Below are 24,667 nucleotides of genomic sequence, written 5' to 3'. Positions count from 1 at the left end.
CCACGGGTGCCCGTCGAGCAACACTTGCCCCCAAATCAAAAGAGTATATCGTGAACATGTTGGTTAGTGCAGACGCTAATTGCAGGTCACTAAACACATTTTGATCTCTGTCCACTTGGTTCTGTCCAATAATTAAAATTGTTCTCGTTTCAACGTGAGGCTAAACATTAGCTCACTCACTCACTATTCAGGGACCTCTTTAAACTTACAAACAAGGAAGCTACCATTTGTCATGTAATTAGAACACCTTTATTGCATATGTGTTTTCAAAATATGTAGTGACCGTGATTTAGTCTGAGCACCAATACCAGGGTTTTGAAGACAAGTTATGGTTATGGCAGGGCCTGCACATATCCCCGTGTTCCATTTAGCATATCTTGCTAAAAGCAGTCCGGTTATACACTATACTTAAAAACCTTCATTACAAATAATGTACGAGCCTCTTCCTCATCCAGCGAACGTGTTGGCTTTACGCCCTCGGACTCCTAGTCCAGTGACCTTGAAGAGTGACCCAGCAAATGGTGTTTTCTCCAGTTGTGGCGGGGCCGTTGATGTGACGTAGAGGTCGGTGAAGTCCTTACCTCCGAAACAACACGACGTTATCCTTTCGCATGGGAATTTGACAGTTCGGATGACCTTTCCTGGACAGACAAAATATGACTCCATGTTAACCAAGGAGGATATTTCCCCACATTGATGAGTATGTTGTGTTGATAATCACACACGCAACAAAATTGCAGCTATACTATGTCTTACTCTAACTCTGTAATCGAGTCTAATGCCACTTGAACCAATGATTACAATCAGAGCAACGATCAACACAAAAGGAATATAACGCCATGCAAAATAGTCGCCGAGACTGACGACCTATTCCTGTTGTTCGCGTCAGTTGCTGAATAAGTTCCAATACATATACAGAAAGTCCATGCCAGTCCCAGATGTTCAGTCTCGATTATGTTCTTGAGAAGATTAGATTGGGTTTATGAAACAAATGAACGACGAAGCCGAGATGATCTTTTCCAATGGTTTCTTCGGGGTAAAACAAAATTTGGACAGTTATTTCTCGTGGTGGATTCTGGCTGTGTCATGATATCTGAAGCCATTAATGACTACTCGCCCCTTTCCATATCCAACAAGAAGATTCTGTTTTACTTATCAGCCAGAATTATTTTAAGTACTTTGTTTCAAAAATCCATCAGGGGTATGTTTTGGCTTTACATGCATCTAGAAATATACCAAAGATGCAGTTACATATACACCAGCTTAAGTGTTGTTTCAAGAACATCTGCAAATTGCTGGCAGTAAATGTACGTCGATCAGCACTCAAATGTTTTCTCAGGAATTGACAATTCTTTAACTTTTGCCTGTACATTGATTAGTTTGGCCATTTTTTCTACAAATTTTCCTTTCGTCATATGTTCACGTACCAGTCTCGGGATCAAGTCGAACCACTTTCCCACCTTCAAAACAGGCCACCCACAATTTCCCATCAGTATCAACGGTCATTCCATCAGGTACACCCTTATCTGGGATTTCAGTAGACCTAAAGTTTGCTACAGTTCTCCTGTTGCCTGAAACAAAAAGAAAAGGATCCCTTGCTAGAACAGATGCATGTTTTGGCCGTCTGTAAAACCACATATATGTCAGTGAAACATTTTATATAGCCTTTGTGTAAAGTGGAGTTTTCAGTTGGTTGAAGTATTGTAAAACTGATGTACTCCTGAGTCCCTGAGTAAGTCATTCAAAGTATATTTACTCTTAGCACATGTTTAATTGTAAAATATGTGTCCTTTTAATGTAGGGCTAGACTTGTCTAAACTGCTCACAGCTGAGGAGATGGTGTTAACCCAGCTAGGATCCATGTAGAAAACACTGAAAGTAGCCATGGTCCTTAGTATGGTGATCTACCTTTAGTTGTTGGTGATTTATAGCCTGTTTTAATATTGTATTGTCTGAATAGTGATATCAGTTTTAACGTTTCAAGCTAGTTTTAATTCTTATTAATACGCTAGTTGTTTTACTGTCCTTCGTCGACTGGTTTTTACTATATGCATAAATTCCTCTTTTCAAGAATGTTCTCGTCACGATATAGCTGCAATATTGCCGATGTGACGTTAAATATTAACTCACTCACTCACTCACTGAAAGTCACCATGGTCCCTAGTAAGGTGATCTACCTTCACCCTTTGGCAATCCACAGCCTGTTTTCTTAGTGTATTGTTCTATTCAATGACATCGTGTTGCGATAAGAAGCAAGTGTACCTTGATGTGTTTTATTGTTCTTTGACAACAGGTTTTTAATTTCTACTTTTTTTATCTATGATATAATGATTATTTGTTCTCGATATGCCTGAAATTTGCCGATGTGGCGATAAATGTTAACTCACTCGCTCACTTACTCACTCACTCACAAAAAACCCCCGTTTCGATTTCTTGCTTTTTCCATTCACATCCCAATGCATACTGAAGCAGTGGAATTCATTACACAAAGATTCCACTGTACGAAGTTAAAACAACTTTTAAGTACATTTTTATTTTATTTTATTTTTATCCATAGCTCTTGTTATAAACATACCTCGGCACGTAATTTGAAATAAAAAGTCAGGAATAGAAAAATACTTCTTTTTTCAGTTGATATGCGAATGTGTGTCAATCTTCCGGTCGTCATACCACCTACACGAGAAGAAAGAAGTGGTTTGTAAAATATACAGTTTGGAAATATCATCTTTCCAAAATTGGAAAGATGATATTTACAAGGTTTGGAAATGTTTGGAACGATTTTACTGCCGCTTTTTTCAGTTTCTCCTTTATCTAATGATTCCCATTATCGTATAGACCTAATTATCAGTATTCCACTCATCTTTTGTTCTTTTGGAGTTCTTACAGGCATACATAGGTGTTCATGCATTTGACATTATTTATTCATGAGAAATGCAGGGATGAGCAGTATTTTGATAGTATGCATTTGTGATTCAAATTACTGTAACTGCATCTGACGTATGAAGAAACACACATTTTTGATACAAGTTGACACAAGTTGATATCATGTTTAAAGTACACATAAGTGTTTCCTATTTGTCGTCCTATGCGATCAACTGGGAATCAATTCTGTATATTAGTATAACTTCAGTCATCTCCTTCTGTATCCTTCTTGTCCCAAGGGGCAAAATTTTATATAAACTGTTTGCGCCCAGTATGACTAGTAACTTTTCCCAAAATACTGTTTTAAGTATATGCTTTACTTACTATCCACAGAAGCGTAAATAATTTTCCCGTCACGATTTGAATAAACACAAATGACATAAACCGATATTACATCATGGATTAAACAAACGTTTACCAAACACTGACTTACAGCACCGGGTTTAATACATGAACCCTTGACAGGGAATAATAGGCTTATTATTGTAGAATATATTGCTTAATTGGCACCCTCTAAATAGCGCTTGCCACAAGGGACGGAAGATTTACGTGTGTTTTCATTCTTGAATCAACAGTCAACAGACCATCAAATGTTGTTTAAGACTGTAGGTGATTTGGGCTGTAGACAAATAGAAGACAACATGTTTGAGTTTGTGGTCAGAGACAGTGTGGTTCATGGCCGGGAAGGCTGAAATCGTGAGGCTTCTGTGTTCAGTGAACGTAGCCTTCGCTGTACTTGCAAACTTGCAATGCAACGTTATGGCTGAAAGACATCACTCAGAGGCTCTGACAAGTTACAACGAGAACAGGGTTTACATGTTGGGGGACATTTAGAAATTTATTTATAAAGTTATTTACTTAAGTGTTATAATAGCCATACTACTATTCACCTTTTGAAGATATCACTGGTTAATAATAACATATGACGTTAAAGTATAGTTATGACGAAACAATGCTAAATATAATTCTTCTGCACATTTCGATAACACAACAGTGCCATCAGCATACAATAGTGCTAGTACTTTTATGTAAATGCTAAGCTGTTCCTCAATAAAACAATTTACAGTACAACGTACATTTACATGTGTTCACATAAAAAAGGGTTTCAGGGTCATTAAGGTAGAGAGCAAGTAAGAAAGGAGATGCATATCCACCCTGTTTATTGTCAATAACACCGTGACACACCGTAGGAGCGGTGAAGGGAAGTGGGCGACTTACCATGCTAGAGGTGAACACGTTTTTTTAGGTGTAGGAAAATTGTCAATATCTAAATTTCTATTGGTCACACTGTCCGCACTGGGCTAGAAACTATAGCTCGTTCCCGTTTACTTTCTTCTGCTCCTTGGCAGTTAGTAAGGCCACAAGTTGACCTTACACTGACAGCATTTAAAAAACCCAGAAACTAATGAATTACAAGATAAACAAGAATTTAATCAATTAAAACGTAAATACAGTACCTATAAATCGTCATTGACAGATGGATCCAAGAATGGTGGCGCAATGGCTTGTTGGTACTGGTCAATATGACATCGTCTTTTGTTGGCTACTCAGCCACGATGGCATTTCTGGTAACAATGGGCGATTTTGCTCCCAAGGTAGCACTCAACAAATCTGTGACACCACTTCTTATTCCATACTCAGATCATAAAGCTACCATTAGATCTTATATCCGTGATCTGATACAAAAGTAGCTACTCAAGTAGCTATTGACAAATTACATACAATAAAACCTTAAAACGGTTATGCCTAAACGGTTCCACTAAATTTTCCTGCACTCGCCAGTGGCTGAAGGGATGGTGTAAATCCAGCTAGGGTCCATGTAGATAGCAAAAGTAATATAAGTATGGTGATCTACCTTCAGTTGTTGGCGATCTGTAGCCAGATTGTATCGTCCTCTACAGTTAAACTGCCTTATATTTAATTACGAGTTTTAAAAACCTGTCTGTGATAATCTTGTTGTTTTACTGTCCATCGTTGACAGGTTTTTATAATAATTATATATTCCATTTCTTGGTCAAATATGTTATCGTCACGATATGGCTGAAATATTGCCGATGTGATGTTAAATTTTAACCCGCTCATTTAGGTAGTTGACCACGACAATCAAAAATACCTCTTATAGGTGGACCCATGAAAGTCCGGGGTATAATAGGCTTTCATCAACACGTTTGCTGTAAAAAGGCGACTCCGCTTGTCGAAAGCAGGTGACTAACGGGATCGGGTGGTCAGACTCGGCTGACTTGATTGACACATCATCAGTTCTCAATTGCGCAGATCAGTGCTCATGCTGTTGATCACCCCACTATCTGGTCCAGACTCGATAATTTACAGACTGCCGCCATATAGCTGTAATATTGCTGAGTGCAGCGTAAAACTCAACTCAGTATCTCACACCTTCTTCTGTTTAATGTATAATTTTCCCCACGACACATTTGTCTGCGGACTCATATGGTTAAGAATTTACCGTGAGAAACAATGTATGAAATCCCCTGTGAACCAGCAAAACAGAACAAAGACAAATTTAAAATATTGAGATATTATATTATTTAGTAACAAGTTAACAAAGGTCACAAGTCAATTTCACAATACCGATTTCAATACAATACAAATGAGACAAAATCTTTGGCAAAATATAATATAGCAAACTCACCAAAGTCTTAGTGTGAGAGAGAAACAGTTGTGCAGAATGTAACACAACGATCAGTCTGACAGCGGTTACGAAGTTGAAGTGTTAGCAGAGGCAAAAAGATATAAACTCCAGCGAATGAATGTCTGTGTGCCACACACAACACGGCAACTAGCCTTTACATATACTTTCAGTCGTTTCCCGAAAGTGCGAGCACTTACTCACAAGGGCTTGTAACCCTGAAAACTGCCATCAAGGTATATATTGTCCCGAATGGGGTATTAAGAACTATACATATGGAAATTAATTAAGCAACACCAAATTCAAAGACACATAAAAACTTAACAAAGTGTAACGAAGTAATTTTGATGATTGATTATTAAATTTTGATGTATTGACATACAGCATGAGCTTTTCATGGGTTGATATGACGCGCGTGAAGCTTGCACAGCGCACGTGCATTGCTTTAACCTCAACTTTCGAAAAATGCACTTTTTCCCTGGGGTGTTTACAAGCGCAGGTTGTCGATTGCATTCGGTTTTTCATTCATTTCAATGTCATGGCACGTAGGAAATTATCAGAGGCCACTCGTTGGCAAATAATCGGCATGAGGAATGCTGGTATGTCTCTAAGACAAATCGGGACTCAAATCGGACGACATCATTCCATAATTTCAAAACTTTTGAAAAAATACCGGGCCACTAATGAAGTTAAAGACCTGCCTAGAGCAGGAAGACCCAGGAAGACCACAGTCCGGGAGGACAGAGCTTTACTGAGACTTGTACGGCGCAGGTCCTTCGACTCGAGCTCTCGGTTGAGACAGGAGTGGCTTCCAGGGAGACCCATCTCGAACAGGACTGTTCGGAATCGTCTGAAAGCTGCAGGATACCGGGCAAGGAGGCCAATCAAGCGACCCAGACTGTCTCCAGCCCATAAGGCAGCCCGACTGGCCTGGTGTAATGACCGTTTGCACTGGAACATTGCCTCTTGGAGGAAGGTCCATTTCTCAGATGAGAGCCGGTTCTTGCTGCACATGGTGGACGGTCGTACTCGGGTCTGGAGGCAGAGGAACACAGCAATGGCTCCACGGAACATCCAGGAGACTGTGGCCTTTGGGGGAGGTTCCGTTATGGTATGGGGGTGCATTTCCATGAACTGCAAGTTGGATATCATTACCATCCGTGGCAACCTTAACGGTGTTCGTTACCAACAGGAGGTTCTTGACAGGGCTGTGGTACCTCATTTTGAGAACCATCCTCTGGCAACGAGACCCATATTTATGGACGACAATGCTAGACCTCACAGGGCGCATGCTGTAAATGATTTTTTGCGGCAAAATGCAATTGACAGAATTCCATGGCCTGCCATGAGCCCTGACCTCAACCCCATTGAACATTTGTGGGACTTTATTGGCCGTCGTGTGAGGCAGAGAGACCCACCAGTCCATAATCTCAACGAATTGACGGCTGCCCTGCATGAGGAGTGGAACAGGATCCCCCAGAATCAGATCCGGAGACTCATCCAAGGAATGAGGAGGCGTCTGGAATCGGTGGTGCGTGCGCAGGGAGGACACACTAGATATTGATGAAAGTCGGTGTGCAGACTCTCAGATGACTGTTCTTTCTTTCCATGTGACATTTGTGTTAATACACCTGACAACAACGTCTGTGGATGAATAGTAAATTGTGTCCATTTTTTCATGAATTTAAGACAGTTTTAAGAATTTGGATTTCGTTGCAATAAAGCAAAGTCTTGATACTTTTTCCCTTTAAGTTGTTTGTCAGAGATCGTCTGTTGAATAAAAAAGTGTCAAACTATATCAACCCGGCATATTTTGATTGTCAGAACACTTCAAAGTTGCTCCAATAGAAAAAATTGGGGTGTTGCTTGATTAATTTCCAGGTGTATATATAAAAGAAAAGGGATGTAACGAGGTCAACACACCAATTTCGTTTCAGGGCAAATTCAACAATGATCACTGCATACATCCCTACTAAACTGCATACACTTTGAAAGCCAACAGATTTACCTACAAAGTGAGGCATAGATCACAAAAATCAAAGCAGTACTTCGGGTGCTAGCATCTTTGGAACCTCGAAAAGTCGTGATTTTTCGATTCCGAGCCAAAATCCCTGCTCAGAATTTGTACCACTAACTTACCTAATATGATGTTTATTGCATCGTGTACGTGCACACCGTGAACCAAAAGACGCTGAATCGATGGCACCTGTCTCCGCGCTAATCGCCAGTCGTTCCAAGACTCATAAACCTTACAGTCATAATCAATTTATCTGTGATTATGCATCGCGATCGGGCTTGAGCCATGCCCCTCCGCCATTGACGGCCTTGGCCTTCGCCTAGCCCGCGCCGAAATTAGCCTCCCCTCTCATAGGCCGGCCAAGGGAGGTAACTCAAGAGTGTACACAAAGAATGTAGGCAAGCATGGTCAGACGACAATGTCATCATGACACTGACTGACAGACAGAAAACAGCCTTATCGCGACATAATTTTGCGATACTTGGTCAGGCTGGCGTCAAAAAGACATTTCTAGTCAATCACATCAATGATGAACTGAAACGAAACAGCCTGCAAGTTGTCGTGACATGCACAACAGGAGTTGCATGTACCAATTATTCCGTAAGTGCGAGAACACTTTATTCATCATGTTCATACTAGTAGCCACATATTTATAACGTTGTCTGGCAGTAGAACGTTTAGTTATCAGCATCTTTGAGCAATTATCACATATGTAATGCCCCAAATTTTGTTGTATTTAAGACGGAGCAGTTATTATTGACAGGTGATCTGTGAATATTATGTGATGTAATCATAATGAAGCCATACACACTTTTCTTCCAGAATGCTATAACCATTCATCGCTTTTCTGGTATTAAGGACGGCCGCTATTCAATTCAAGAACTGCAGCAAGTTCTGGACCGAGATGAGAGGACAAGAGACAGATTATGCCACACAGACGTCTTTATAATTGATGAGATATCCATGGTAAGGTATGAATTACGCTTGGCACAAACGAATACATACATCCATTTTGTTCCACAAATTCATCACATTTCCCCCCAAAGTCTATTTTCATTGGAAAAGACAGAGGCATAGAATGCAGTTCATTTGCTTGTATAATTAAACAGAATTAAATTACGTAGTTATCATAGTAGTTAATACATTTACATTACAATGTCATGCATTAACACACTTACTCAAGGTATGAATTATGGCTTTGCAGGCTCATAATGCTTGCTTACACCCTTTTCTGAGAACACTAATGGATCAAAAAGATAATGTTCCAAAGAGCTGTCCATGTCACATTTTGATATTTTGTCCAAGTGACAGTTATTGACAGGCTTACAAAAAGAGACAAATTTTCAGATCCGGTTTAAACTTTGCTGTGGTCATAGGCATCCTGAGTGATAGCAGAACACTACTCCAAAGATGGTGGGTTATAATGGAACGCTGTATCACCCATTTTGGTTTTCCTGAGTGGAGAGGAGAGAAGGAACTGCTCATTGTAAGGAGGATATTGTCTGGGTTTGTGGATAAATACAAGCTTATTGACATAAGATGAGGAATTATCACCACAAATGCAGTTATGGAGGATCATCTTGAAGCTGATGCATCATACAATGAGAGATCGGAGAACTAGGGGGATGTGGTCAAATAGTTTTGTTCTTGAGATTAGTTTTGCTGCTGCTTTTTTTAATTCTCTGTAGATTAACAGAGAATCATATTCTCTATATCTGGTCATATTCTCTACGCTGCGCAACACCACTTGCGCTACAGTTTGCCTGTGGTTAGCGGTACAATTCTGAGCAGAGATCAGAATCGAAAAATCACGATTTTTCGAGGTTCCGAAGACGCTAGCACCCGAAGTACTGCTTTGATTTTTGGGATCTATGTCTTATTTTGTAGGTAAATCTGTTGGCTTTCAAAGTGTATGCAGTTTAGTAGGGATGTACTAGGGTTGGCTGAAAAGTTCTAAGCCTCACTGTGAAAAAAAGTTACAAAGTTCACGTTTGTAATTTATTTTTCTACATAGTCCCCTTCCAAGTTCACACACTTTTGCCAGCGATGCTGCAAGGCCCGAATCTCGGTCAGGAAGAAATCCTCTTCAGCTACCCTAAAAAAATCAGTCACAGTGGAAATGACGTCATCATTACTTGCAAAATGGCGACCGGCGAGTTCCTTCTTCATTTTGGGGAACAGGTGGAAGTCACAGAAGGAGCCAAATCAGGTGAATAAGGAGGATGGTGAATGAGTTCAAAGCCACAATCGCGGATTGTTGACATGGCCACCACCGATTTGTGAACAGGCGCATTGTCTTGGTGGAAGAGGACACCTTTAGTGATCATCCCTCGTTGTTTGGGTTTGATTGCTTCTCGCAACTGGTTCAGTAGATCAGCATAGTATCTGCCGTTGATAGTTTGACCTTTTTCAAGATAATCAATGTGCAGATTACCCCTGGAATCTCAAAAGACTGATGCCATCACCTTTCCAGCTGAAGGAACAGACTTGGCTTTCTTCGGAGCTGGTGAATCAGGATGCTTCCACTGTTTTGACTGTAGTTTTGTTTCTGGTTGAAATTGATGCATCCAGGTCTCATCCATGGTTACAAATCGTGCCACAAAATCATCGGGATCTGCTTCAAAACGACTCAAATTGTCAAGGGACGTCTGGAACCTGACACGTTTCTGTTCTGCTGTCAAGAACTTTGGCACCCATCTTGCAGAAACTTTAGTCATTCCTAATTCGTTGGTGATAATATGCTCAACCCTCTCATGAGAGATGCCCACTACACTAGCAACATATCGAGTGGTCAATCGTCGATCATCCATCAACATATCGAGCACTCGGAGTGGTTGCTGTTGAAGGCCTTCCTGAGCGTGGGTCATCATCAAGGCTTTGTCTGCCACGCTTAAATCCTGCAGCCCACTTCTTTACTGTGGAAAATGAAGGAGCATCATCCCCTAGAGTGGAGACCATGTCAGCATGTATCTGTGTTGGGGACATCCCTTTCTTTTGCAAGTACTTGATGACTGCCCTGTACTCAGTTTTGTCCATTTCTGATGATTTCAGAGGGTAGGTTTACCAAAAGAGCTGTAGTTGAGACAAAACTATTAGTACGTTTGTAGTTCTTGTGTCTATGATTCACTAAATGATTGTCCTCATTGGTGGCAAACACCTGTCTCTACCTGGTGGGGAAAAACCACTCAGGCTGAGAACTTTTCAGCCAACCCTCGTATGCAGTGATCATTGTTGAATTTGCCCTGAAATGAACTTGGTGTGTTGACCTCGTTACATCCCTTTCCTTTTATAAAGTACTTAATACTCCATTCGGGACAATATATACCTTGATGTCTGTTTTCAGCGTTACAAGCCCCTGTGCACTTACTGTCATCGCCAACACTGTAGAATGCCCTGGAAACAATGTCTCCCAGAAGTAAACAAATAAGAAGTCAAGGGCAGATAATTCCCGGACAAGCCTGCTGCCAAAATCCTAAAAATGTGGATCATTGATTATATGAAATGTGACCTATGACAACTATTATTCAAAACACTAAACATTGTGACCCAATAATAATTATTACTTAATTAACAACAAAATATACAGAAAATACACAGTTGTAACAGCACAAAATGATCAAAGAAGATGCAAGGAACCAAATTACCATGTATCTGGTTCTCTATGATATGTACACATTTAAAGCAACAATCATTTAACCTTTTAAACAAGCATGTAGTAGATCAGCGTAGGGTAATGCTACACCAAAACCAAGGAACCCATAATGATACAACAGCAATTAAAGTAAGTAACGTATCTGTTCACATGGTGGCCATGGCATTTGTGACTGACTGAACAAGATATGGCACCACTGTGTAGTATCTTCTGGATCGCCCAAGGGACGTTACTTCAACTGGCATGGTTCTGTGTTGGAATGTACACCATATAGCGTCACGATGTTATGACCATTGCAGTCGGATTTTCTTTGTCTTTGAAGGATACATTTGCATCAACTTCAAGTACTTTTCCTGGAAACCACAGCTAGCATACCCCCCACATTTGGACAGTGTGAGATAACCTGTATAGGTGTAGACTCAGAATCTTTTGGCAGAACCCCAGGTATGTCTGATGATGTGGGCTGCTGTAGTTCGGTAGTAGCTGAAGCGTTTGGTACACTTACACTGGTTGTTACTGATGTCAGATCATGGGCAATCTAGCTGTCACATGGTCGATTCCAGTTCTGACAGTTATCACAGTAGCAAGATGTCTCTCGAACATAGATAACTATGTCTCCAGAAGACTACAGCATGGGTCTTTATAGTTCCAGGGACTGTCTTTGATTTCAGTGAGGCATGATTGGCTGTTGCAGCATCATAATCATCCTGGGAGTAGTAAATATACCGGATTGTTTTCTCATTTTGAGATGCCCATTTGTGATAATCACGGCCATCCTGAATTGTCGCTTTGCTCTGTTTGATAGCATGTGTTGCCATATGTTTCGATGCCCCCCCTATCCCATCGCACGGACCTTTACCATGTCCACACTCAAAGATTTCCATTCCTCGTATTCAACTTCACCAACATCCTTCAAGAGTGTCAGTTTTCCTTCCATGCCTTCCTTTGATGTCGACCTTCCTACAACGTCAGGACTTGGAGATATGTTGATCCCATGCTTGATCAAAGTTTTCACATTCACTGCCATATTTTGATGTTTTGTACACAGACATTTATTCCTTGATATTTACGAGGTCTGAGTTTGCAAAATGGTGAGAAGGACAACTTTAAAAAAAGGATGTTCAGACAAAAACGGTTCATGTAGAGTCATCAGATAATCATTCAATATGCGAATCATTCTTTCCTGGCAGGCACCTGCTGATATGCTCACGCTCAAAGTAGAGATCCCACGCGCACTTAGCGTCGACCTGGGCAGATTGATACATGCTTTGATGCACAAACCCCATCATGATGAAGAGACACTCCAGTTTCTTTGTTGAGACGCTTTTTAAACCGATACTTTTTAAGAATCTTACCACGCAAGATTCTCCGGATGATAGATTTCCCTATCTGCTCAGAATTTTCTTCAAATGATGATTGTATTTCTGACAGTAGACAGTTTCCAAAATCAATTTGTTTCACCAATGATTTCGGAAGCGATTTATTCCAGCATTTTATGCGTCAGTTTTATACGTCAGAGTAAGGTCTGATTGTGTGACCGAACTACTGAGTCTTGTGGTTACCGTTGATGTGGGTGGAACCGTAAACATTTCCGTCATTCTTTCAAAGCGTTTTTCTACCCGTGAACCTTTCTGATGTTTCATTTTCGAGCCTTCTTTCAACTGATTTATTTCACTGCCAGCCGTTTTTAATGATTTAGATCATCTTCTGCCTTTGCTGACTGGATGACCTTGTCTGAGAATTGCAGTGTTCGGTAGAGGTCACGTCGAAAGAACTCGTTTCTGACTGAGTTGTTGTGTTTACATTACTCGCACAGTTTTGATTGTCATGTGTGTCATTTTTTTTGAGTCAATTTGTATTTCAAGCAATATTACATATTTCTCTTGCGACGCTTGTTTACTTTCCCCTTCTGTTGACTGGAACTCTGTATTTTGCTTGGCGTTGACGCCCTTCGGCCAAGAAATAATCATCAGATTTTTTCTTGTGTTCGCGATTGGTTTTTTGAATTTCGGGCTTCGATTTTTTGCCATGACAGTATGAATCTGAAATAAAAATCCGTTGATGATCATCTACAATTACAATTTCTTGCTATAACACCCCAAGTTGGTGAAATCTGATAGAAGGTGCAGTGGTAAATGTGCACAGGTACGTTACCAGATGCAAAAGGTACATTACCATGAAAGACCTCCGTAATTCATCATTGCATTTAAATGAAGTGAGCTAATTATAGCTGCAATTTTAAAATAAAGTAAGCACTAGCTAGAATGGCAACTTAAAATAAATCGAAGATAGCATGCATTTTTACAAAGTTTAAACAGGTGATGATGTACGATTGCATAACACGTTTATACCTTTAAGATTGGTGACGTTCCTTTTCATGCGTCAGTCCTTGATACAGGAAATACTTCTGTGACAGAATCAATGACTCCAGCACTCGCTTGATTGCCAGCCAAGTACCCCAGGTACAGAACAATGAGTGTTTATGTAACACTGGCCTGGAGTGCAATCATGTTGGTCTATTCACTCAGTCATTTGAAGAAAATGAATACAAATCATCACAGAATACCTTTGTCAACCCTGGAATTACTGAGAGGGTGCCTTGGAGGACTCAAAACAAAGTCAAAATTAAATGCTTCAAATGTATTCAATACAGGCAAACCCTCAACACCTATTAAAACAAAGCAAACTAGATTCTGCGTCTTAAATGCCAGGTCAGTGAAAACTCAAACAGCTAAAATGGACAAAACAGATCCATCAGAGACCTTATTCTGGACAATAAATTGGATGTTCTAATAATCACAGAGACATGGTTGCGGGAAGGGGATATCGATGGCCTTGTTATCTCCCAGATGACACCCACGGATGGAAATGTACCCATGCACCTCGACCCAAGCGAAGGCGCGGAGGTGTAGCTATAAGCAATCATGACTCATTTAAGGGTTCTCTAATGAAACCACAACATACCTACAACACTTTGGAAATGCTATCTATAAAGCTACAGTCTGATGACCAAACTATGACTGTCTCTGGGGTGTACAGACCTCTGGGAAGAATCTCACTCTCCGAAGACAAAGAAGGAAGAGGATGTTTCATTACTGACTTCAGCTCGCTTCTAGATTCATTCAATATGACAACGGGAAAACTCCTTATCTGTGGGGATTTTAACATTAATATGGAGGACAATAGACTAGCACGTCACTGCCAGTTTCTTGGAACTCCTGGAAGCATTTGATTTAGTTCAACATGTTGGTGAACCAACCCACGTCAAAAACCACACCTTGCATTTTGTGATCATGAAAAACGATGAACTAGATATTAGAAATGCAGGCATGGATCATTCTGTTGTGTCTGATTACTATGCAATCATAGCTATTGCCAGTTTCAGAGTGCCCAAGAGACCAAGATGCCAAACTTCATTTTGGAAATGGAAAAACATTGCTTTGACAGAGTTCAAATCTGATCTGATTAAAACTGTTGTTGAAAATCACCATTGCTCAGATCGTGATGAATGCTTTGAACATTACGAAAAGAATATTCGTGACATTGTTGAACGTATCTACCCGTACGGTAACAATTCATACCAGAGAGGCATGGTATAATTCCTACATCCAAGCGATTTCGTCGGAAACTTGAGAGGCAGATGCGATCCAGTGGCCTGGCCATTCACAGACAGATGCATTCATCAGCACGCAATGACGTCACAGCTCTAGTTGAACAAGCTAAAATGAGCTACTTGGACAACATTATCGAAAATGCTGAAGGGCAAAATGATGTCTATCGGATTTCAAATAGACTCCTATTCAAGTCAGCGTCTCAGACACTTCCTAGTGAATACACAGAATACACAACTTTTTTCTCTGAATTCTTCTGACAAGATCAGGAGTATACGTGAAAATCTTGAACTATCAGCAGCATCAGTCTCCCAAAACAACCCCATCATTGACAATGTCCAGGCACTAGAAGGGATGTTGAACTTTCACATTACCACTGACAATGAAGTCAGACGGGTAATCATGAAGAGTCCTACAAAATCATGCTCACTGGATCCTGTACCAACATGGCTCCTGAAGGAGTGCATTGATGAAGTTGTTCCCATGATTACATACATGGTCAGTGAATCGCACCAACAGTCCACCGTTCCGCGGGCAATGAAGTTTGCTCTGATCACACCAATAATCAAGAAGCCTCACCTTGACTCTGATGTGTTTAAAAGCTATTGACCCGTCTCAAATTTATCCTTTGTTTCAAAGTTCCTTGAGAGAATTGTTGCAGCCAGACTCTCTGAAGATATCATGAGAAACATGTATGCAGAGGTTATGTAAGCATATAGATGTCACCATAGAGACATCACTTGTCCCTGTACACAATGACATACTGCAATCACTGGACTCAGATTGGGCTGCCATCCTGGTACTACTCGACCTCTTCGCAGCGATTGATACCATTGACCAGTGCATTCTTATGAACACTCTCCAGCATAGATTCGGCATCAAGGGCAGTGCCTTAGACTGGCTGGTATCCTATCTCTCTGGAAGATTCCAGTCTGTGAAAATCAGAGATAGTATCGCCAGTAAAGTTCTTCTTATATATGGCGTCCCTCAAGGCTCTGTGCTGGCACCGATTCTTTTTACAAATTACACAACCCCTCTTAGTGACATTGCACGAATGCATCATCTGTCATTCTACTGATACGCCGATGACAGTCAACTTTATCTGGCATTTAAACCATCACAGAGTCTATCAGTCAAGAATGCTTTCACTCGCATGAAGTTATGAAGATATCAAGAGGTGGATGACTACAAACTTACTTTCTCAAGTTGAACAGTGAGAAGACTGAACTTGTCGTCATGTGTTCAAAGTCTATCAGAAGCACGTTAACCCTTCCAGACCTCATGATTGGAGAATGTCTCATTCCTCCAAGTGACAAAGCGCGCAACCTTGGTTTTATCTTTGACTCATATCTGAGTGCAGAATCTCAAGTTTCCAAAGTCTGTAAAACCACATTCTATAACATCAGCTAAGTAAAAAGATACCTGAATGTAGAGACTGCTGCCACTCTAGTCCAGTCCTGTGTGTTGTCCCACCTGGACTACTGCAATGCATTGCTGTACGGTATCCCGAAGCGCCTTATTAACCAGCTTCAGCGATGTCAAAATGCAGTCGCCCGACTGGTGACCAAGACAAGAAAGGATCAGCACATTAGTCCAGTTTTAAAGAACTTACACTGGCTCAAGATTGCAGAAAGAATCAAGTACAAGATCCCCACACTTGTGTTAAAGGCGACACATGGACTGGCACCACCCTATATACAAGACCTGATAAATGAGGATGAACCACCCAGGGCTCTCAGATCAAGAGGACAAAATCTTCTCAGTGTTCCAAAACCCAGCAAAACACGCTGGCGACTGCAGCTTCTCCAGAGCAGCCCCTGTTCTCTGGAACAGCTTTCCACAGGACATCAGAGCTACCACAGAACTAACTACTTTTCAGTTGAAGATGAAAACCCACCTTTTCGCCGAAACATATTTTTAATCTTTGTGCAAGCTCCAAAAGCGCTTCTCAGAAGTTCCTAAAATGGATACTAGCGCTATAGAAATACCTAGTTATTATTATTATTAGTCACCAGACTCCATGCAAGTTGGTCATATATGAGAGTCGGGGAATATAGGACGATTCATTCAAAAATGGGAGACAACATACATAACGTATCTGTTGATATTTTCGCGTTCTTGTTACAGTTCAAAGGACTCGAACAAAAACAAAAATATTGTGAAGTCATGCGTGTTTTGGTTGATTGTTAAATATTGTTTTGCATTAATTTGCAGTTGAGATGACATTATAACTAATGTTCTACATCTTCAATTTTGATTTTATTATGCAGTGCAATTTTAGTTAACGTATATGTCAAGTATTTTAGCGACACCTACCTCTGAGCCTGGTTTGAAAAACACTGATATCCTAAAGTATTTAAATAATACTCAACATATTCTCATGTTATCGAGACAACATTATGAACTAATATTCAGAAGATTTGTAACTGTAACTGCTCTGTTGGCTAGAGATATGCATATTTAAGTAAACTTTAAGGGCCTGAAAGAAATTAAATCCGATTTCTATAATTTATGTAAACTCTGTTTTGACACTGTCATATAATAAGGAACATTTTGGAGTATAAATTGTTCATTAACAACATTTTATAGCTATTTCAAAGCGACACAATAATCTGATAAATGCATGTTTAGAGGAGAATGAACCTTTAAGGGAGCAGAAGGAATAGGTATGGGAGCCAAAGTAATTTTCTGATTTGATTTCCCAACAATTTTGAATGCACGATAGGCTCTGCAAAATTCAGCCACATCTGGGCCAAAAGAAATTTGCCAAAGTTTACTCACGTCTTGTTTAGACCCACATGACCTGCCGTGGGACTTTCATGTGCCAATGAAAGTACTTGCTTTGAAAACATTTTCAGTTCCACAATTTGATGACAAAATTTCCCTTCAGCCTCCAGCGATCTATATCTCCTCATCAGAACACCATCCTTGTAGTAATAACAAACTGGAACCTTGCTAACCTCCTCAAAAGAAACAGCCTTACTAGCCAACTTCTGCACTTTAAATTTTCTGATTTGGTTTTCCAACAATTTGGCATGAATGACAGGTCTTACAAAATTCAGCCACATCTTGTCCCAAACTGGGCCGAAAGAAATGTGCCAAAATGTTCTCACAAGTTTTGTTTACACCCAAATGCCCTGTCATGGGACTTACAAGTCCATGTTTTTGAAATAATTTCGGTACCACAATTTCATGGTGCAATTTCCATTCATCCTCCACAGGAACATCCATCGAACGATATTTCCTCATCAGAACACCATCCTTGCGGTAATAACAAACTGAGTGAGTGAGTTAATATATAACGTCACATCGGCAATATCTCAGCCATATCGTGACGAGAACATTCAACAATGAAAAAGAGCATATATACACTATAAAAACCCGTCAACGAAGGACAGTAAAACAACTAGAATATCACAATTTTAATTAAAACTAGCATGGAAAGTTAAAACTAATACCACTATTTAGACAATACAATATAAAAACAGACTATAGATCGCCAACAACAGAAGGTAGATCACCACACTAGGAACCATGGGGACTTTTGCTAACTTCATGGACCCTAGTTGGATTTACACCATCCCTTCAGCTGCCGAAAAGTTAGCCGATATTAAAATCACATGAATACTACGATTAAAATCCTGGTAGACTGAAATTTACTGTGAACGTTTGTGGACTTACGTACCCTCTCAGGAGGACAATAATTTTACAATACTTCAACCCCCTTAGAGGGTACAGCCACCAACAATTCAAGTTACTAATCCAAACTACCAATTATTAAAATACATCTATTTACACAAAATAATATTCAAAATTCCACCAAAAAATCATCAATTTCGTTTAAAGAACCAAGAATTAAATGTGAATTAACGCTGGTAAAAAGATCCTTCATTGTTTTAACTGTAAAATACATATCCCTTGTGATGGAGAATTCAACACAGTCAAGCAGTCTCATCACAAGGTATACAAAACGGAGGATCCTCACCTTCAAGAGGTGCACATGAGTGTATATAGTATGGCCAATATAAATAAAATAACCTCTTCAAATCTGGACTGACAGCCCAAGTAGGTGCCGCAAATGCCTACATGGATGGGTAACCAACAAAAGACGATGTCGTATTGGCCAGTGGCAAGATTATTATAATATTCAATAATTTCAATTAAAAGTGGATGTTTACAAGGGATATTTGTGATAGCCTGAAGGCAAGAAAGAGAGTCTGAAAAGATTATATATTGTTTATGTTTAGGGTGTCTTTGAATATATTTAAGAGCTGTTAATATGGCGTTAGCTTCTGCTGTAAAAATAGAACTATTATCTGGTAATCTAGACGATATTGTTCTGGATCCAATGACAGTGGCACAAGCCACAGCGCCACCGTCCTTGGACCCATCTGTAAATAAGGATTTATAATTGCTATGTTTATGTTTCAGTTGATTATATTCTTGTTTATACTGTAATTCATTCGTTTCTGATTTTATAAATGTCGTTAATGCTATGTCAACCTGTGGCCTAACCGAGCTATGTTTTCCAGCTCAATGCTGGCAGCAGAAATAAGTGGTTTTATTCTTACACCAAGAGGCGGAACAAGAGCAGATTTCTTATTGTATAAATCCACATACAGAGGATTGAAAGCGCAGTTATATGCAGGGTTTGATTGATTTGTATATAGTATTGTTACATACTGTAAGGCTAATTTTATACGGCGCTGCTCAAGAGGTGGTTCATCAGCTTCGACATACAAGCTGTCTATAGGTGATGTGCGAAAGGAACCAAGACATAGTCTGAGATCTTGATGATGGACTGAATCTAACAGTTTTATGTTGCTTTTGCAGGCTCCACCATAGACGATGGAGCCATAATCAAGTTTAGAACGCACGAGAGATCGATATAGATGGAGAAGGGTAGCTTGATCCCCTCCCCATTTAGAATTTGAAACCACTTTCAACAAGTCAAGTGCTTTCAGGCATTTAGTTTTAAGTGACTTAATATGCGGTAAAAAACGTTACGTGTGAGTCAAAAATCAGACCCAAGAACTTAGCTTCCTTCACAACTTTAATTGGGGTGCCATCTAGAGACAGTTCAAGGTATTTATGTGGTTTGTATTTACGACAAACATATATGCATTTAGTTTTCGATTTAGAAAATGTAAAGCCGTTTTCAAGACACCATTTATTAATCTTGTTTAAACACAACGTGACAGACAAAATACTGCCTTGTGGAACACCCTGATCCTGATTGTAATGATCAGACAGGGTAGAACCCACTCGAACTTGAAATTGCCTGTTATTTAAAAAGTTGGCTATGAATTCAGGCAAACGATCTCGCAACCCGAAATCATGTAAGTCTCTTAAAATGCCATATTTCCAGGTTGTGTCATATGCTTTTTCAAGATCAAAAAAGACACAGCATGTTGTTTATTAATCAGCGCATTTTCCACAAATGATTCTAAACTCACTAAGTGATCGACAGTACTTCTGTTTTTACGGAAGCCACATTGTATATCTGTGATAAGGTTATTCGTTTCCAAGTACCAAACAAGTCGATTATTTATCATGCGTTCCGTGGTCTTGCAAACACAGCTAGTAAGTGAAATAGGTCGATAATTGGACGGATCCGTATGGTCACGTCCAGATTTAAGTATTGGTACTACTATCGCGTCACGCCATGAGGGAGGAAAGTTACCCGATGTCCAAATATCATCAAAAATATTTAAGAGAGTTTGTAGTCAGGATTCTGGTAAATGCTTCAGGAGTTGATAATGTATGTTATCAGCTCCTGTAGCAGTATCATGAGTTTGATCAAGAGCAGTATGGAGTTCATGAATAGAAAAAGTTTCATTATAATCTTCCCCATTATCTGAGTTGAAATTAATAGTTTTCTTTTCTTGTTGTTTTTGATACTGCTGGAATTTAGGTAAATAATTTGAAGCGGAAGAGTGTTTAGCAAGGGTTTCTCCCAGTTTATTTGCGATATCTGATTTATCAGTAAGTAACGGATCTCCATGTTTAAGATGATTGACAGTAGATTTAGTACCTTTACCTTTAATTTTCTGGACCATATTCCATACCTTGGACATGGGTGTCCGAGAATTTGTTTTAGATACATAATTTTGCCAAGATTGGCGTTTGTTCTGTTTAAAAGTACGCCGTGCTTTAGCATTTAAAATTTTAAATTTATTTAAATTATGCACCAAAGGATGGCGACGGAAATAATGTTCTGCTTTTTTCCTTGCCTTCCTAGCTTGTTTGGACTGATGTTGAACCACGGTTTTCGAATGTGTGGAACTGCAGAGGACTTTGGTATACATTCATCAGCTATAAATTTTAGTTCATCAGAAAACCGTCTGATAGCGTCAGGAGCATCAATAAAATATTCAGGTTGAAGCCTGGCAGCACACAAATTTTCATATAAAGGTCAGTTAGCCTTTTTAAAATTCCATCTTGACGATGGAGGCACATCAGATGGTGTTACAGGCACCCGTGGCGAGCCACCTTCTCGTGGTGGGTGCTGGGTAACGCCAAGAGCTCGCCATCCCCGTTGTGGACACGGGGGCATATTTTGGTTACACGTCTTTTTTGATCTTGAGAAAGCATATGACACAACCTGGAAATATGGCATTTTAAGAGATGTACATGATTTTGGTTTGCCAGGTAGTTTGCCTGAATTCATAGGCAAATTTTTAAATAACACGCAATTTCAAGTCCGTGTGGGTTCTACTCTGTCTGATCATTACACTCAGAATCAGGGTGTTCCACAAGGTAGTATTTTGTTTGTCACTCTTTTTAGCATAAAGATCAACAGTTTATTTAAAGCTTTAAACGATGTAATAGATGGATCTTTATTTGTGGATGATTTTAATATTTCTTGCCGTGGTAAGAATATGCATACTATTGAACGGCAACTGCAGCTGTGTTTAAACAAAATAGATAAATGGTGTCTTGAACACGGCTTCAAATTTTCTAAATAAAAAAACAATTGTATACACTTCTGTCGTAAATACAAACCCCATAAAGACCCAGAACTCTTTCTCAGTGGTACACCAATCAAAGTGGTCAAGGAGGCCAAGTTCTTGGGACTTATTTTCGACTCACATTTGACCTTTTTGCCGCATATTAAATCCCTTAAAGCCAAATGCCTGAAGGCACTCGATTTATTAAAGGCTTCATCGTATATGGTGGAGCTTGTCAATGCAACCTAAAACTACCTGATCCTGTTCACCACCAAGGCCTAAGACTTTGTCTTGGTTCTTTTAGAACCTGTCCTATCGACAGTCTATACGTCGAAACTGATGAGCCTTCTCTCAACTTACGTCGTATCAAACTATCTTTACAATATATTACAAAATTAGCTTCTTATGAGTCTAATCCCGCATTTAATTGTGTCTTTAATCCTCTCTATGAAGATTTGCATAACAAAATGTCTTCCCCTGTTCCGCCTCTTGGGCTCAGAATTAAACCATTTCTTGCTGATTCCAGCATTGAGCTGGAAAATATAGCTCCCTCCCGTCTTCTTTCTTCTCCCCCTTGGCAGTTGGTTAGGCCACAAGTTGACCTAACATTAACGACATTTAAAAAATCAGAAACCAATGAAGTACAGTATAAACAAGAATATAATCAATTGAATCATAAATATAACAATTATAAATCCTTATTTACAGATGGGTCCAAGGACGGTGACGCAGTTGCTTGTGCTACAGTCATTGGATCCACTTGGGTTGTCAGTCGAGATTTAAAGAGGTTATTCTACGACGATGTCGTATTGGCCACACTAGATATACTCATGCGTACCTGTTAAAAGGTGAGGATCCTCCTTTTTGTATCCCTTGTGATGAGAGAGTTACGGTCTAGCATATCCTGCTTGACTGTGTTGAATTCTCCATCACAAGGGATATGTATTTTACAGTTCAAACAATGAAGGATCTTTTTAGCAGCGTTAGTTTTCATTTAATTCTTGGTTTTTTAAAAGAAATTGATTTTTTTATTGAGTTTTGAGCAATATGTTTCTGTAAAAAGATGTATTGTAATAATTGGTAGTTTGGATTCGTAACTAGAATTGTTGGTGGCTGTACCCTCAAAGGGGGTTGAAGTATTGTAAACTTATTGTCCTCCTGAGAGGGTACGTAAGTCCAAAACATTGATAGAAAATTTAATTCTACCAGGTTTTTAGTCGTAGTATTCCTGTTGTTTAATTAATTTTGGCTAGCATATTGTACACTCGCCAGCGGCTGAAGGGATGGTGTAAATCCAGTTAGGGTCCATGTAGGTAGCAAAGGTACTGTAAGTCCCCATGGCCCCTAGTATGGTGATCTACCTTCTGTTGTTGGCGATCTATAGCCTGATTTTATAGTGTATTGTCCAAATGGTGATGTTGTGTTTAACTTTCCATGCTAGTCTTTCCATTTGTGATATTCTAGTTGCTTTACTGTCCTTCGTTGACAGGTTTTATAGTAGACATATAATTGATTTTGATATTAGTTGTTCTCGCCACGATATGGCTGAGATATTGCCGATGTGAAGTAAAATATTAACTCACTCACTCACTCACTGAGATGGTGTTACAGATTTTAGTATAGTAGGACTGACCATTCAATTCATTTAGTAAGTTGGAGTCAGTTAATGACAAATCAAGAACTGTATATGTTCCTGTGCCAGGATGTAAATATGTATGTGTACCATCATTATATATACATAAATTATTATTCGAAATGAAATCCTTCAGAAGCTGACCTTTTGTATTCCTTGCTACACCACCCTAGAGTGGGTTGTGCCCATTTAGATCACCCATGAGCATACATGGTTTGGGTAATTGATCGTAGAGAGTTTGTAGATCAGCCTGCATAAGAGTTGATGAAGATGGAATGTACAATGAACATAAAGTAAGCGTAATGGTCAAAGTCATTCGCACAGCAACCGCTTGAAGATTAGTTTTGAGTTTTACAGGACTGTGAATAACATCATGTCTTACAAGAATTGAAGATCCTTCAGTGGCTCTATCACCAGGTGGGGAAAAGTGATGATATGCATTATATTGACGTCTGTTAAAAGTATTTGTCAGCTTTAGATACGTTTCCTGCAAGCAGAATGTTGATGGTGTGAAGTATTGGACTAATAGGTGAAGTTCATTAAGATTAGTCGTTAGGCCCCTGCAATTCCACTGTATAATATATGAAGAAACTATTTCTTGGGGGGATTTATTGGGGATCTAGCCTTTGATTTCCTTGAGGGCGATATGCTATGTGTCCTACTTTGGATGTTTTCGGACACATCCATGTCCTCTAAGGATCCAAACTTATTAAAAAGTTTGATGGTGTCATTTGAACCTTTGGAGGTTCTGCTACTTTGACATTTTTGTATGTCAGTTTTGGTTTTGATTTTATTTTTGGTAATATCTTTCCCATTATTTTGTGATTGACGTTTAGGCATAGGCTATGATGATGAGGACGATTGTTCTTGAGAAGATGACCGTGGTTGAAATGGAGCAAGTGTTTTTGGACGGGATTCAGCGGCCTGGGTCGACTGGTTGGGTGTGTATATTCCAGGCTTCTCTGTATCCGCCCATGTCAGATCAGTTTGGCACTCCATTGATGAAGTGGATACAGTTGCTTTGTGGCTGACGGCAGAGGGTATTCTCGTAACTGAGGCATAAGAAGTGGTCTGGTCTGTTGGGGAAAGAACAAGTTTCTTGGCATCAGCAAAACTAATATTTTGAGTGAATTTAATTTTGTTTATTTCCATTTGTTGAATCCAGATGGGACATTGTTTCGGGAAAGATGAATGTGTCCCAGAGCAGTTTGCAGATTTTTCAATGTTGTTATTGC

General features: G+C 39.6%; 1 protein-coding gene across 1 annotated transcript in view; it reads right to left on the bottom strand.

Annotated features, from left to right (window-relative positions):
• Nucleotides 1-232: 232 nt before the first annotated feature.
• The window catches only part of LOC137281934 (regucalcin-like), a 53,268-nt gene continuing 28,833 nt past the window's right edge, over nt 233-24,667 (bottom strand). The window contains exons 5-6 of the mRNA XM_067813660.1: nt 1,428-1,571; nt 233-641 (exon numbers count right to left, since the gene is read on the bottom strand). Coding sequence (XP_067669761.1) covers nt 448-641; nt 1,428-1,571 — 338 coding nt within the window. The 3' untranslated portion in view covers nt 233-447. The remainder of the gene's footprint in view (nt 642-1,427; nt 1,572-24,667) is intronic.

This window comes from Haliotis asinina, chromosome 4 (assembly GCF_037392515.1).
Source record: "Haliotis asinina isolate JCU_RB_2024 chromosome 4, JCU_Hal_asi_v2, whole genome shotgun sequence".
NCBI classification, from domain to species: Eukaryota; Metazoa; Mollusca; class Gastropoda; order Lepetellida; family Haliotidae; genus Haliotis; species Haliotis asinina.
Note: the sequence above shows the minus strand (reverse complement) of the source record. Positions and strands in the feature narration are given on the sequence as shown.